The sequence below is a fragment of the Lepidochelys kempii genome, chromosome 12, assembly GCF_965140285.1.
Source record: "Lepidochelys kempii isolate rLepKem1 chromosome 12, rLepKem1.hap1, whole genome shotgun sequence".
NCBI lineage: Eukaryota > Metazoa > Chordata > Testudines > Cheloniidae > Lepidochelys > Lepidochelys kempii.
Genome location: NC_136391.1, coordinates 7,678,296 through 7,692,821, shown reverse-complemented (window position 1 = coordinate 7,692,821; position 14,526 = coordinate 7,678,296). Strand labels below are relative to the sequence as shown.

General features: G+C 57.7%; 1 protein-coding gene across 3 annotated transcripts in view; it reads right to left on the bottom strand.

Moving 5' to 3' along the window:
- Positions 1-14,526, bottom strand: part of DOK4 (docking protein 4) — a 41,882-nt gene that overhangs the window by 6,314 nt on the left and 21,042 nt on the right. For 2 of the 3 annotated variants that reach the window (XM_073307417.2, XM_078848085.1), the window contains 5 exons: positions 7,377-7,484; positions 6,606-6,720; positions 3,579-3,698; positions 3,122-3,311; positions 250-391 (listed from right to left, as the gene is read on the bottom strand). In XM_073307417.2, the coding sequence (XP_073163518.1) occupies positions 250-391; positions 3,122-3,311; positions 3,579-3,698; positions 6,606-6,720; positions 7,377-7,484 (675 nt within the window). The remainder of the gene's footprint in view (positions 1-249; positions 392-3,121; positions 3,312-3,578; positions 3,699-6,605; positions 6,721-7,376; positions 7,485-14,526) is intronic. The other variant, XM_073307418.2, reaches the window with a different exon arrangement.

The following is a 14,526-nucleotide window of genomic DNA, read 5'->3' as shown; positions in this document are numbered from 1 at the left end:
GAGTCTCACCCGGCTAATTCTGACACGATTGTCATTCAGGAGCTCGAACCCGTGGCAAAGGTCACTGTGGGCTGAGATACCACTGTGATACCAAGCCATCCGTGTTATAAAGGCTGCAAAGCTGTATATTTCTACTGAACAACGGGCTCTGCTAACATGACTCCCCATCCCACGCCCGGATTTCCTCCCCCATACGCTGCTGTGCTCGGGGAGCTGGTTCACTAAGGGGCCCCAGGCCCAGGTACTCACCCTGACGTTCTTCTCCATCTCCAGCAGGACCCTCTTGTGCTGTTCTGCGATAGCCAGGGTGGCGCTGTGCACCCGCTGGTAAATCTGCTCTCCCTCCTGGGTCTGGAAGGTGTAGAGCCCTTCCCCTGCGTCACACATCCTGCTGAGCGAGAGGATAACAATGTACAGCGTCACCCGGAGGATGGGGTTCTCCCACGGCACGCAGACAGGCTGTGCATGCTACCCCCCTACACACACTGACTAAGAGAAGGCACACCCCATGCACGCTGGCCGCCTCTCACACGCTCCCCCCCCCACACACTACTCCTACACCTCACACACGTGCATGCTATGCACACATGCCCCCAGCTTGCACATCCTGTGCATTCACACTCACACGCCTCCGGCCCCTCATCCCGCCCCGCCCCCCTGCAAACGTTATTTAGGCTGCTGCAGCAGTTTCACTGAAGGGCACTCCGCCAAAAGCAACGCCGACTCGGGTTGGTTTAACAAAATGACGTGGCTACGTCCTGGCACGGGGTTACAGTGTAGGCCTTAGCCTATGGGAGCAACACTGGTTTCGCTCTGTGGACCCAAAGGAGCCGGTTTTCTACAGCATCTGAAACGAGTTTCCGTGGGGCAGCCTTTTACGGCACACTCAGCCAGCAACAGATATCCCTCCGCCTCCTACACCAACAGGACATGCAAGAACCAATAGGCTCCCTGCTTCCAGTGAGAAAACTAGACGCCAGTAATTCAACAGGGAATGAAGTCCTTCCCCACCTTTACAAATAAATAAATAAATCGCCAAACAGATTTCAGTTCAACTTTGGTAAAAATACACGAAAACGGGAAGTGGTCGAAATTATTTTAAAATTTTTGCAGGATTTTTTCTCCCCCTTTTTGCTGTCTTTTTTTCTGGCTCTAATAAAAAGCTACTAAAATGCTCAGTTGTCAAGAGTATTTTTATGGCACCCGTCACCTGGGAATAGCCGTGCCCATAATTACTGACTACTCCATACTAAGCCATCTGCTTGGACTGGCGAGGTTGCTTTTGGCGTTTCACATTGGACAAAAGTTACCAGGTGGGGTGCTGAGAGTCAGATCCTGGTATTTACTCCTCTCTCACCCAGAACATAGAACCGGGAGTGATGCGAGAGGCACCACAGTGTGGGAACATCAAAGCCAAGTTTCCATCGGTCAGTTCCCCCCATTGCTCCTCAAGATGGGCAGCTTGAGTCTAGCAGAAGCAGGCTTTGAATGCACAAGACCAGCTTCCCCATCCTAAGCCAGGCTCTTGGGCCAGAGCAGATACTGATTTGGCATGTCCGGCTAGAAACACGGTGGGTCTGATTTCCAGAGGGGCACAGCCTTCCAGCTCTTGTTCAGCTGGGGAAGTAGATGCCTAGCACTAGTGGAAGCCAGGCCTACATTTCCAACGGTAGCTAGTGATTTGGGGTTCCCAGTTTGCGACACCTTAAAGGGGCCTGTTTTTCAGAGATGGGAGGATCAGCATTTTCTGAAAATCAGGTCCCTCTATGGCAGTGGTCCCCAAACTTTTTACCTCACACCGCCTCTTACTCCTGTCCGCATCCGTCTGTCCCTCCCCCCTTCCCCTGGAGCGGGGATGTGGCTCCTACAGGGCAGGACGTGAACAGGGGTAAAGGGGCCAAGGCTGGAGTCTGCAGCCACGGCGGGGAGTGGGACCCTAGGTGCGGGGCTGGGGTCAGGAGCAGAGCTGGGTGGCGCTCCCTCCCCGCCTCCCGTGGGGGCTGGCCCAGACCCCAGCTGCGCCCCCCTTAACATTCCTCTGCACCCCCCTAGGAGAACACACCCCACAGTTTGGGGACCTCTGCTCTATGGCTTCTCAGGTTGGCCCTCCCCATAGTCACAGCCCCTTAGCGAGATTCTCGTTCCCCAGGTACCTCTGATCCCTAAAGCCCAGAGAAATCCTGATCTGGTGACCCCCTTTTTAAACTAGTCCTATAACATTGAAGCCAATTTTACCAACTGGCCCACAAAACTCCGTTCAGCCGTCGGCCCCCTGTGTGCTCTGGGCTGACGCAATACCACAGCTGATGGGTACTGGTGTAAGTCTCCAAATTAATAATCCGTTCCCTCTCAGTTCCAAGGAATTGGGATCCACCCATGCTAGGGGACTAAGCGAGGTGCCCTGGAATAGCGCGGTCTTATTCACAAAGCGGATGGGATGTTCCCCGAAGAATCACTGCCAGATTCTGCTGCCAAAGAAATAAGCAGCTTTTTTCTTGCAGGTGCCAGTTCAAAAGCTCCAGGGCAGGGCAGACTGGAGAGGATGAGGGTTTTTCTCTCTCTGTAAAAGCCATGTGGTGAGTCAGCGGATGGGAAGGTCGAGTATGAAAGGAAAGCTCATGTTTCTTTCCTCTCTAGCAGGTAATTATCTGGAGTCCCTAATATAGTCAGGCCTGGCTGAGGCAAGTCATTTTGCAAACAAAGTTGGCACAAATCTTCAAGGGGGAGGAACGTGGGTGGTCAGGCAACTGCGCTTAGACGTCCGGAGACCCTGGTTCAAATCCTGCCACAAGCTGGAATTGACCAGCATTCTTGTCACTGGTCCCTAATGCAAAAACCACCACTGCGGGATTCATTCTCCTTCCCGTTCCGGAGAGGCCCACGGCTGGAACCGAGGTGCATCGGCAGAGCAGTGTGCGGGAATCCTAGCCCAGTGCCCGACTCTCACCCTCCCTCACTTCCACAAGCACAATTATTGCTCATATTCACCCAGCGTGTCTCTAGGGAGGTCTCCAGGGGCTTAGGATCCTGGCCTGTCAGAGCTCGCTTCCCCCTCCCCGCCATCCGCAGTCAGACCGCACGGCCCCGGCGCAGCGTGCTGAAGGAGAGAGGAGTGTCCTACCGGCCGGCCTCGAAGGTGAACCTGGTGGCATCACGCCCATAGCGGCGCAGCGAGCACAGGGGCCAGGAGATGAGCTTGACCCGGGGGTTGTGCATGTCCCAGAGGTAGATATTTTCGTGGGTGATCTGCAGTTTACACTCCCCGTACACGTCCAGGTTCGGGCACGGCAGCAGGAACACGTTGAACCGATCTGCGGTGGGAGATGGGCAGCTGAAACCAAGGAAAGCACCATCCCTACACCCCCACCCGCTCAAGGGGGACGAGCCCAGGCCCCCCATCCCGGTGTGGACCCGCCACATGCAACCCCCACCCCCGAAGTGGGACAAACCCAAGTGCCCTCCCAACGCCCCCTGGTACTCCCAAAGGAAAGGGGAGCCCAGCCCTCTCCGGGTGTTCCCCATCCCGGCTGCCTCCTGTTCCCCCGGGGCAGCGTGCCGGGCACTGCCAGTACTCTCACCTGTCTGCTCACACTGCACCCCGGGAGCCAGGAGGTCGGGCTCCCCCAGGCTGATGTCGTTGAGACGTGCTCCTAGGCACTCGATGGACAGGGTCTTGTACCACTCCTCGGCCTCCAGCTCTGTGGGGAGCCAAGAGCCGCCCGTCAGCCCCTGCCCCCACCGCGTCCCTCGGCTCCCCCAGCACAAGCCAGCTGGGGAACGCCACAGGATCCCCCTCCCCGAACAGGAGACGTGCGCTGTGCTCCCGGTTCCCTGGGCTATGGTCACACCTTGCAGCCTGTGTCCTGCTGGCTGGAGCCACATGGCGGCTGCAGAAATGCGCCGCTGGGACTTCCCAGCTTGTAAGGCCCATGTGATCATCCAGTCTGGCCTGTATAACCAGGACCCCTGGACTTCCCTGAATTAATTCCTGGTTGATCTAGAGCATCTGTTAGAAAACCAGCCAATCCTGACGACCCCTGGTGAGCTATTAATTATCCTCCCTGTTAAAATGCGGCACTTTATGTCTGAATTTGTCTAGTTAACTTCCACCCCATCGGGTCTTGTTATACCTTTGTCTGCTAGATCAGTGGGCCACCTATTATCAAATCTGTTCACCCTGGAGCACCCCCAACCCAGCCCAGGGCTCAAACCAGCACCGTTGAGCCCCATGCTCTAGCCCCGTTCATCACAAAAGATCCCAAGTGCCGTAGGATGGGCCAATTCCCGGAGTCCATGCTTAGGAGACTCTTCCTTTGTCCTCAAGGGCACTTGGTGCCCAGTGGGCATTTTGCCACAGGAAGGGCTAATAGTTAAGTGAGAGAGTCCGGATTGTGGCCCAGTCCATATGGTAAAGAGATCACTCACCCGCCAGTGAAATGCAGCCACCTCTGGGGTGGAACACAGCAGACATTCCGCACCAGCCATACTACAGAGCAGTTTTTAGCCAGGGTAGTGGAAAACGCCTTCTCCAGTGAAAATCCAGGGGAGATTTTGGGTTGGCAGAAACTACTCCGGTTTGAATTTGACGGCGACCCCAGAGTTAAATTTGACGGTGACCCCTCCTCGTGCAATCTCCAATAACGACAAGTGCTCAGCACCGGGGGCTTTACACCTTATTCCCAACACAGTGCCCCATGGCGAACAATTTTTTCACGGACAATTTCAATCAAAGTCATGGCAGAGGTCCAGGAAACAAGCCCATGTCACAGAAAGGGGGGGAGCAAGGGGCTGGGGGGAGAGGAAGGGGAGGGCTGGAGAGCGATCCCACCCCACGCTAACTCCGCAGCAGCAGCTCCTGTCCTGTGGGGGGCGCCAGCTCCCTGCTGTGAACGTTGTGACCTGGGCACACAGCACCTCTCGGCCCCCTCCAGAGATGGAGCTGGAGGGCCACATTTGATTGGCGTTGCCACCTAGCACCTGGGGTCGCCTCGCCACGCCACTGGGGTTTGGCAGGGGCCACCACCACAGGGGCCAGGTCGCAACGCCCAGAGGGGAGAGGAGCTGCCCTCGCAGAGCTCACGGACTTCAGTCACAGTCACTCTTACCGGGAACAGCGTGACCTCCCGTGCCAGGGCGTCGGCTCAGCACTGACTCAGAGGGAAGGGCACCACCTACCCTGCCGCCAACACCTGGGAGTGTCCCAACCGGCTCCGGCCCAGGCCCAACCCTGCCTTGCCTGGGGGAGCGAACAGGGTCCCAGCAGCCGCGGTGCAGCTGTAAGCCAGAGAAGGCACAATGCCCCCGAAGGAGCTCTCCCTCCTTCCCCCGGCCAGGCCAGGCCAGGATCTCAAAGCGCTTCACCCACATTGACTAATGAACCTCCACAGTCCCCAGACGAGGGGCGGGCTGATCTCCCTCAAGCCCCCTCATGCACCCCAGCGGGCTGGCTCTCAGTCCTGCAGACAGCTTCCTAGATTGTGTGGCAGCCTGGAACTCCTGAGCCAGCTTCCCTGGCATTCAGAAGGAAGGGCGTTAATTAACGAAGGAGAATTAATCCTGCAATCAGCACGGTCGCCCCTGGGTTATTTCTGCTGAGCTCCGATTCTGTCCTTATGTTGCCCCCATGTTTTCACTGTGCACCAGATTTTGGATTAGCGGCGTTAGAGAAATCGCCCAGGGGAAGCAGGCGGTTTCGGCAGCTGGCTAGGGACGGTTGGGCCCCCAGAAAGGTGTGGGTGCGGATTAGGTCTGTGGGGTAAACGTATTAGATGGGTATTGTTGCAAAAAATGACCAGTTAACAACGTAGCTATTTAAATGGTCATCTTTAGCCTGTGGAGGTGACTTTGAGCCCCAAAGAGGAGGTGAGGAGATTGTACCCAGCCAGCGGCGAGTTCAGGCTCTCTGCAGACTCAGGCAGAAGCCAGCCAGTCAGGAGAAAGAACAAGGAGGACTTGTGGCACCTTAGAGACTAACAAATTTATTTGGGCATAAGCTTTCATGGGCTAAAGCCCACTTCATCGGATGCATGCAGTGGAAAATACAGTAGGAAGATGAGATATATATCAGAGAACCTGAAAAAATATATATCTTCCTACTGTATTTTCCACTGCACGCATCTGATGAAGTGGGTTTAGCCCACGAAAGCTTATGCCCAAATAAATTTGTTAGTCTCTAAGGTGCCACAAGTCCTCCTCGTTCTTTTTGCTGATACAGGCTAACACGGCTGCCCCTCTGAAACCAGCCAGTCAGGCACATTTTAAAGCTGACTAAGCAACCACAAGGACTGGGAACATTGTGTTCATCAGTGAAAGCGGCAATTCTAGACCACATTGCCCTGGCAGTCAAAGGGGCCACGCTGCACAGACAGGGCGACAGGGACCGTGGGCCACATTCTCCAAAGGGCTCCACACCCTTCTGAAAGGGTGGAGTGAGATGGAGTGACCTGTCCATGGTTTCAGAGGGGATCAGAGGCAGAGCTGGGAGTAGCACCTAGGCATTCTGGCTGCCAATCCCAATCTCTAAGCATGCTTCCCCTGGCCTTTCCCCAGCCCGGCAGCTCGCGACCTTGCCAGCTCCAAGCTGAAACCGACAGACGTCCTCCTACCTGAGTCGCAGGTGAAAGTCCTGGCCGATTCGTCGGCGAAGATGATGGCCACGGCCTGCCTCTTGGTCTCTTTCGGCAACCGCGTGATGCACTTCACGTTGCTGATCTCCGTGACCTGCAGAGGGAGACCTTTGTTCCTGAGCGGCCGCCATCTGCATTCTGCACCCCCCCTTTTCTGCACCGAGTAATGGGGGTCCCTCAAAGTCTCCCCTCCTCCGCCTGGCTCCTCTTGGTTTCTCCACTGCTCGGCACTAGGTATTCAGGGGGAGCCTCTACCTTCCCCAGGGAGAGCCGCAGGGGCTCTTAGCATGGGGGGCATAGAAAGCCACCTGAGTACCTGTATTTCAAGGGGAGAGTCCCAAAGCTAACGGAGATCAATTGCAGCAAGAAAACATCTGGCCAGAAAACTGTTCTCTTGAAAAACGCAAGCTGGGGAAGGAGGAGCGCAGCAGCAAAGGTTTGTCAGCTCATCGGGACACAGGCAGGTAAAGGGCCATGACACTTGGATCCTGCATACCAGTGTTCAACAATCACCCTGGGCAAGGAATTCTTCACTGCAACGTACTTTTGGCCAGGCCCCGGAAGAATCACCACGACAAATGGGGAGGGAGCGCCAGCTATGGGGGAGCGCCCAGCTGTTCCAGTCCCACCCAGCAGGAGTCGCTGTGGGGAATGGGGTAAGAGCGCTGGCTGGGGGTGGGAGCTCTGCCTCAGTGATTTATTCAGCTGCGTCAGAGCAAAGGGGCAGCAGATAAGCAGACTCTCTCCAACCTTTGGGCATCCACGCAGGCACACTGATTTCTCGTCCGGATACTTCTCTAGCCGCTGGGGCCCTTTACTGGAGGATTTCCTGAACACCAGCCAGCATCTCCGATAGATCTGCCGGAGAGACACCAACACAGAGGCTGCAGCATGAACCGAGCACCCCTGCAATTGCACAGGGACATCTCGCGGGGGAGCATTTTACCCAGCGATCAAACGCCCCCTGACTGGGGTTTCTGTCACCACCAGCCTCATTTATAGCAAAATCCAGGGAAAACCTCTTGCAGTGAATCCCCGTTTGCTCCCTACCACAGATCAGTCCAGCTTCTTCGAGGCCAAGGAGAGCCGAAGAGCTGTGCGCGTTATGGCCACATCTGTGTGAATCTGAACAAGTACACTGGGCTCAGAAACGGCAGGGACTGGGCCCCTAGACAAGACAGTCGGATGGATCAATCGCTCCAACGAGAAAGGACCAGACACCACTTTACAGCAGCCTGTGTGATGCAGACTGGACCCTAGACTGTAGGGAACAGCCCTGCAGAGATTTGGGGATGGACCAAGGCAGGAGCAGCAGAAGGTCCCTCCAAGTGGGGGAGCCAACAGTGCCCGAACCATGGCCCCGCCCCTTCTCCCTGAGGCCCCGCCCTCGCACCACACCTTCTCCCCAAGACCCCGCCCCCTGCTCACTCCTCTCCGCCCCTACCTCCCATCACTCACCCTTATGGTCGGTAAAAAGTGGGAAGGCCAGGAGAGGGTCAGGCACTCGGTTGCTTTCGCAGGCCGAGCTGTACGCCCAGTATGACAGCCGCGGCCTGTGATAGGTGCAGGCAGCAGCAGGGGCCGCCAGAGAGATTTCCCTCCCTGCCGCGTCAAACCGGCGCTCTGTGGGCCTGACGCTCCTCCCGCTCACGCCCGTGGAAATCCGCCTTCTCCCGGTTGCTCACTGTCACCAACATCGCCGCTAACGCCCAGAACGTGCCCCCCACGTTCAAAAGTGACCGCGTTACAGACAAAGACAGACAGACAAACCAGCAGGCTGGGCCTCGACTGGAGGACGATCTAGGCTGGACTTTAGCAACAGGTTCCCCCGCTCAGAGAGTCCCCTGCGGATAGGTTCGCTCGACAGGGGGGCGAGCTCCCTTGAAAGGAGAGTCTGCCCCGCATGCTGGCTATGGAAATCACCGACTGTAGACGGGCAGGTCTCAAACTTTAGCAACCCCAGGACCCCGATTTTGATTTACAATTTTTCAGGGACCCCCCACAAGTTCCTCCGCTCAGCCCTTGCCCCACCTGCTTTCCTGAGGCCCCACCCCTTCCCTGAGGCCCTGCCCCCCACTCACTCCATCCCCCCTCCCTCCGTCCCTCGCTCTCCCCCACCCTCACTTTCACTAGGCTAGGGCAGGGTCTTTGGGTGCAGAAGGGGGTGAGACATGCGAGCTCTGGAAGGGAGTTTGGGTGCGGGCTCGGGGCTGGGGCTGGGGCAGGGGTGCGGGAGGGGGTGAGGGGTTCAAGCTCCGGCCGGGTGGCGCTTACTTCAGGCGGCTTCCAAAAGTAACTGGCACATCCCTCTGGCAGCAGCTCCTAGGCGGGGGGGGGGAGGGCAGGGGGTCTCCATATGCTGCTCCAGCTCGCAGGCACTGCCCCTGCAGCTCCCATTGGCTGCAGTTCCCAGCCAATGGGAGCTGCGGAGTCGGCGCTTGGGGTGGGGGCAGTGCGTGGAGACCCCTGATTGCCCCCTAGAGGCCACAGGGATGTGCTGGCTACTTCCGGGAGCAGCGCGGAGCCAAGGCAGGTAGGAAACCTGCCTTAGCCCCACTGCGCCGCCCGACTTTTCGCATTCAGGAGGCGCTGGGGGGGAGGGGTTGAGGGAAGGAGGGGGAGGAGTTGATCAGGGGGCCTGCAAACCCCAGGGGTTTGCGGACCCCAGTTTGAGAAATGCTGCTGTAGACAGTAGCTAGGGCCTTACCAAATTCATAGTCCATTTTGGTCAATTTCACGGTCAGAGGATTTTAAAAATTATATAGTTCACAGTTTCAGATACTTAAATCTGAAATGTCACAGTGTTGTAACTGTGGGGGTCCCAACCCAAAGGAGGGCCAAGGGGGGGTCCCAAGGCTATTGTAGGGGGCATGGTAGTACCACCCCCACTTCTGTTCAGCCAGCAGCGGTGGAGCTCCTTGCAGCCGGGGGAGGTTGCCAGAGATGGGACTGACCCAGCCCCAGGAGTGGCCCCTGCAGGGGAAGAGGAAGTCCTGTCCCGCCCCAGCCCAGCTGGGACTAGTATCTGGAACACTGCGCGCAGTAAAGAGCCCCCAGCCCTGCCCCTCCCCTACACGAGCCAGATTTCACCGGGGAGAACAGATTTCAGGGTCTGTGGCGTGGTTTTCACAGCCGTGAATTTGATAAGCCCTAACAGAAGCACATGGCCCCCTTTCACCCCATTTGGGAGCCGCCGTGAAACACCTTCTCAGGAGAGATCAGAGCCGCCGGCCCACTGTCATACAGCGTTCATGCAGAAAGACAGGAAGCCCCTCAACCCCAACCCAGAGGCGATCTCTTAAGCTCTAACACCAGCCCCCTCCTTTCCTATCCCTTCTTGGCATGCAACTGACACTCTGGTACACCGAGAATCTCTCCCCAGCTCAAGGCAGCAGGACTGAGTGGTTACAGCAGGAGTCTGGGAGCCAGGCCATTCCAGGTCCCAGTTCTGACTCAGGTCACTAACTTACTATGTCAACTTCCACTAGTTATTAGAGCCTGACTTTGACACTTCCATCGATCTCAGCAGGTGCTCAATAGCTTAGAAAATTCAGGTTCCAGAGTAGCAGCCGTGTTAGTCTGTATCCGCAAAAAGAACAGGAGGACTTGGGGCACCTTAGAGACTAACCAATTTGTTTGAGCATAAGCTTTCGTGAGCTCCATACATCGGATGCATCCGATGAAGTGAGCTGTAGCCCACGGAAGCTTATGCTCAAATAAATTGGTTAGTCTCTAAGGTGCCCCAAGTCCTCCTGCACTTTTTAGAAAATTCAGGCTCTTTGGGCCTCAGTTGCCCCATCTTTCAAATGGGGATAGCACCACCCACTTTTGCAAAGCCCTTGAAGATGGAAGGCAGCAGGCTCATTGTTAAGCCACACCCACCCCTAGCATTTCACGTACGGACTGAACCCCGGCTCCGAGACGATTCCCTCGGATTTCATTGCACGGCCCATTACACCACCACCGCTATTGGTTTTGTTCGTGCAGCACCTGGGCACTGTAATGCAATTTGCCTTCTTGGCTCTCTTCTCATTCCAAGGAATCCTGGAACCTTTTTCTTCTCACTCCAGGCTTTCAAACAAGAGAAATCACAGCAGTTGGACGGCAAGGCCCTTGGAGCTGAATTACTGCATAGGTCAGGTCTATAGGCACTCATTGTAGAAGCCAGCAGCCGGGAGGACTTGGTTACTCGCTTGAGTCTACACAGAACAGGGGTATCTGTCTTGCTCCAGGATTCGTAGCTCAGCCTTCCAGAGTCATCAGCAACAGGACACTGTACCAAGGGCCTGACCCAAAGCTGGACTCAAAGAGGTTTGGATCCAGGCCCCAAAACCCCAGCCTGGCCACGAGGTGGGGTAATGCTCGGCACAGCCCAGGGAAGGGAGAGTGGGCAGCGCTGGGGCAGCAGCTGGGTAGGGTCAAGATGGCATGGTACTCCCGGCTTGGTTAGGGAGAGATCAAGGAGGTGATTGTCAGGCTGGTCTGGCAGGAGGTTGTGGCTGGGAACAGAACAGAAAGCAGAGGCAGCGCCAGCCAGCTGATGCCCGGATGGAGGATGGCATGGCGGTGGTGCAAGGTGTAACAAAGCCACAGCAACCTCGAACCTGCCCCGTGTCACTCTCCTGCCCCCCACGAGGTTCTGCTGAGCGGCTGTGGGTGAAGAGAGGGCAGAACGAACTCCAGGAGGATCTCCACTAGCTGTTAGCAGTACGTGGCCTATGAGACAGAGGAGCAGTTCTGGTCCATCCAGCAGGGGGCAGTGGTGCACACGCTCCCCAGCACAAAGCCTAGGCAGCTCCAGCCAGGGGATTCCCAGGCCAGCATGCCGAGGCACCAAGCAATGGCAAGGTAAGGACAGGATGGGCAGTGCTTGGCCGCACCCCCTCCTGGCATCCCAGATGCCAAGTGAGCCCACGCCCCTTTTTTTCCCATCTGCTCACACCACATGCAGAGTCTCCTGCCTACACTCTCCCGCAGCGTCCCCCTCCTGCAACCTCCTCTCATCTCTGCAGCCCCACTGGATCACCCGCTTCGTCTCCCTGCTGCCCCTTGTGAGCGTGCTGGGCTGCCAATCCTCAGGGCAATTGATCCATTTGCACCTGCAGCCAGGGCAGCCCTTTACCAGTCCCAGTGCATGGCCCTGACCTGATAAAGCATCGTGTGCCCCAAGCACCGCGGCCCAGCCCAGGAGCCGCACCCCAGGGTCACACCCAGGGTCCATCTCACCCCAAACCCACCAGAGCTGAAAGGCCGAGCAAGGTGGGGACAGCTCGGCAGGCGACAGGCCCCCACTGCGTTGCAGACACTGTTGTTCCCGGCCCCACCTGTCACCCACAAACCGGAACCCCCCCGATGCCTCGCTCCGATCCTGGGGCTGCTGCCTGGCCAGCCCTGGGGGAAGTGGGTGCAGAGCAGCCCGCTCCTGGTTCCAGGCGCTCTGGATGAACGCAGCGAGACGCAGGGTCAGGCTTCTTGAGCGCAGGTCCCGGGCCAGGGCTGCGGCAGGGTACACCCAAGTATGAGGGCCAAGTGCCAGCCCCGGACTGCAAAGGGCAGAGCCAGCAGCTGGCACATGGCACTCAGTGTTTGCAAAGTAACCACTGCGCCAGCGAGGAGTCGCCCTGCACAGCGCCCAGAGGAAGGACCTGGCGTCAGTGCGCCGGGAACCACCACTTTATAGCTCCACAGCACCGTCTGTCGGGCCAGGCCCAGCGCCCTTCACCGGCTAGGAGCCGGAGGCTGCTCTCCCGGACCCAGCTTACACCCCTGTGCATAACCACCCCGACCCCTACGGAGTTACTCCCGACTTACACCCCGGCGTGTAACCGCCCTGGCCCCTACAGAGTTACTCCTGATTTGCATCATGGTGTGTAACTGGCCTGGCCCCTACAGACTTACTCCCGACATACACCCCTGTGCGTAACCGCCCTGGCCTTACGTAGTTACTCCCGACTTACACCCTGGCACGTAACCGCCCCGGCCCTTACGGACTTACTCCTGACTCACACCCCGGCACGTAACCGCCCCAGCCCCTATGGAGTTACTTCAGACTTACACCCTGGCACGTAACCACCCTGGCCCCTACGGAGTTACTCCAGACTTACACCTCGGTGTGTAACTGCCCTGGCCCCTATGGAGTTACTCCTGATTTGCACCGTGGTGTGTAACTGCCCTGGCCCCTATGCAGTTACTCCCGATTTAAAATCGGAACCAGGCCCAAAATCCACAAGGGTCACTTCAAGAGCCACTTTAAACATCCTGAACTCTCGATTTACACCGGCTGAGGATCTGGCCCGGCAGCTGTTCAATGGCTCGGAGCAATGCTGCACTGCAGTTCAGGACGGGAAGGGAAACAGGACCAGGAGCCCACTTCTCCACCCCCCCTCCCCTGACGCTGTCATGGCAGGTCGCGCGGGTGCAAACCACCCCCAGTCAGGCTGCAGGGCCGGGGGGACTGGAAAGCCTGACGCCTGCAGCCCCGGGAGGCTGCTTAAGCAGAGGGATGGCACAGAAACCAAAGCAGCCACCACCGCTCACGTATAAACGCGGGGGACATTCCAAAATATTTATCGGCTCGTTAAACCAGAGGGCCTGCACCGCGGCCAGCCCAGAGTTTACACGGGCCCCGGGACTCCTGGAGCTGGCAGTGGAGGCTGATGGCGGCTGGCAGAGCTGCCAACTCAACCATAAGCTGCCTGGGAACACCCCTGTTAAAATTCAGCCCCCAAACCGGGCTGCAGGTGGGGCAGGTTTCCGTGCCTTCGGCGGAGTGGTTCCCCTGGGCAGTACCACGTCCTCCCGGCAGGAAGGGCTCAGCCCTGGGACCCCCTCCCCCCCCCAGAAGCTGCTGATGGTTTTCATCCTTGCAGTGGATTAAATTACACTTTTGCTGAAGTGGGAGGGGAAGGCAGGAGAGGAAGTATTTAAAATTCCCAGGAAGGCTCTCCCACACGTCCCTCCTCACTCTGTTCCAAAAGACAACAGTAAGGAATCCCTCGGCACTTCCCAAAGGAGGCAGGATCAGCGCCCCCCATTTTACAGATGGGGAAACTGAGGCAAGGGGAGGCAAAGCAACTTGCCTGAGGCCCTCAAATAGAACCCAGCTCATCCAAGCCCCACGCAGCTCGTGTTTTAGCCCAGACCATAAACCCGCTTAAAATCCCGGCACCACAGCACTGAACCAGCCCACAGTAGCGTGCCCCAGCCGTCTCCAACAGGGCGACAGGGCAAAGCTCGTCCCTTGCTGTGCCCCACGGGTCCCTCCCAAAGCGCCGCAGCCAACGTCCGGAGAAGCCGGCCAACGGAAAGGCTGGCACGGGAGCAGGCTGGCACGGGAGGATGGGGCAGGGAGCGCCAGGCTCGGCACCAGCTCAGCAGCGAAAGGGTTAACGCCAGGGGCACTTCGAAGGGGCTTTCCCAGCCCATTGAGAGGAATGGGTAAGGCTCCCTTGTTCCCAGCTGCCACCCGTGAGGGTTTCTCTCCCCGCCGTCAGCCAGCACCCCCACCCCGCCACAGCAGATCTCAACGCGCGGAACGACCAGGAGGGACGCCAGCGAGGAGACATCATTAGCCTCAGCTCACAGAGGGGAAACTGAGCCACAGCAAGGGGCAGAGACGCACGCCAGGAGCCGAGAACAGAACCCAGAAGTCCTGGGCCACAAAGGTTGGCGGGGTTTATGACACATTCTCTACGACGCACAAGGAGGAGGGAGATCCTCGACATGCCCACGAACGCCTGTTGTCTCAGCTTGGAACGGACATTCCTCCGCCCCGCTATTGTCGTAATCCCATCGCGCTGCACCCTCGCCCGCTTCCCGCCGGGCAGAACCGCACACAGCAGCCAAGCCGGGCTCTAACCGGCCACGGCAGCTCAGAGCCGCCTGCTCCACCTTTCTGCTG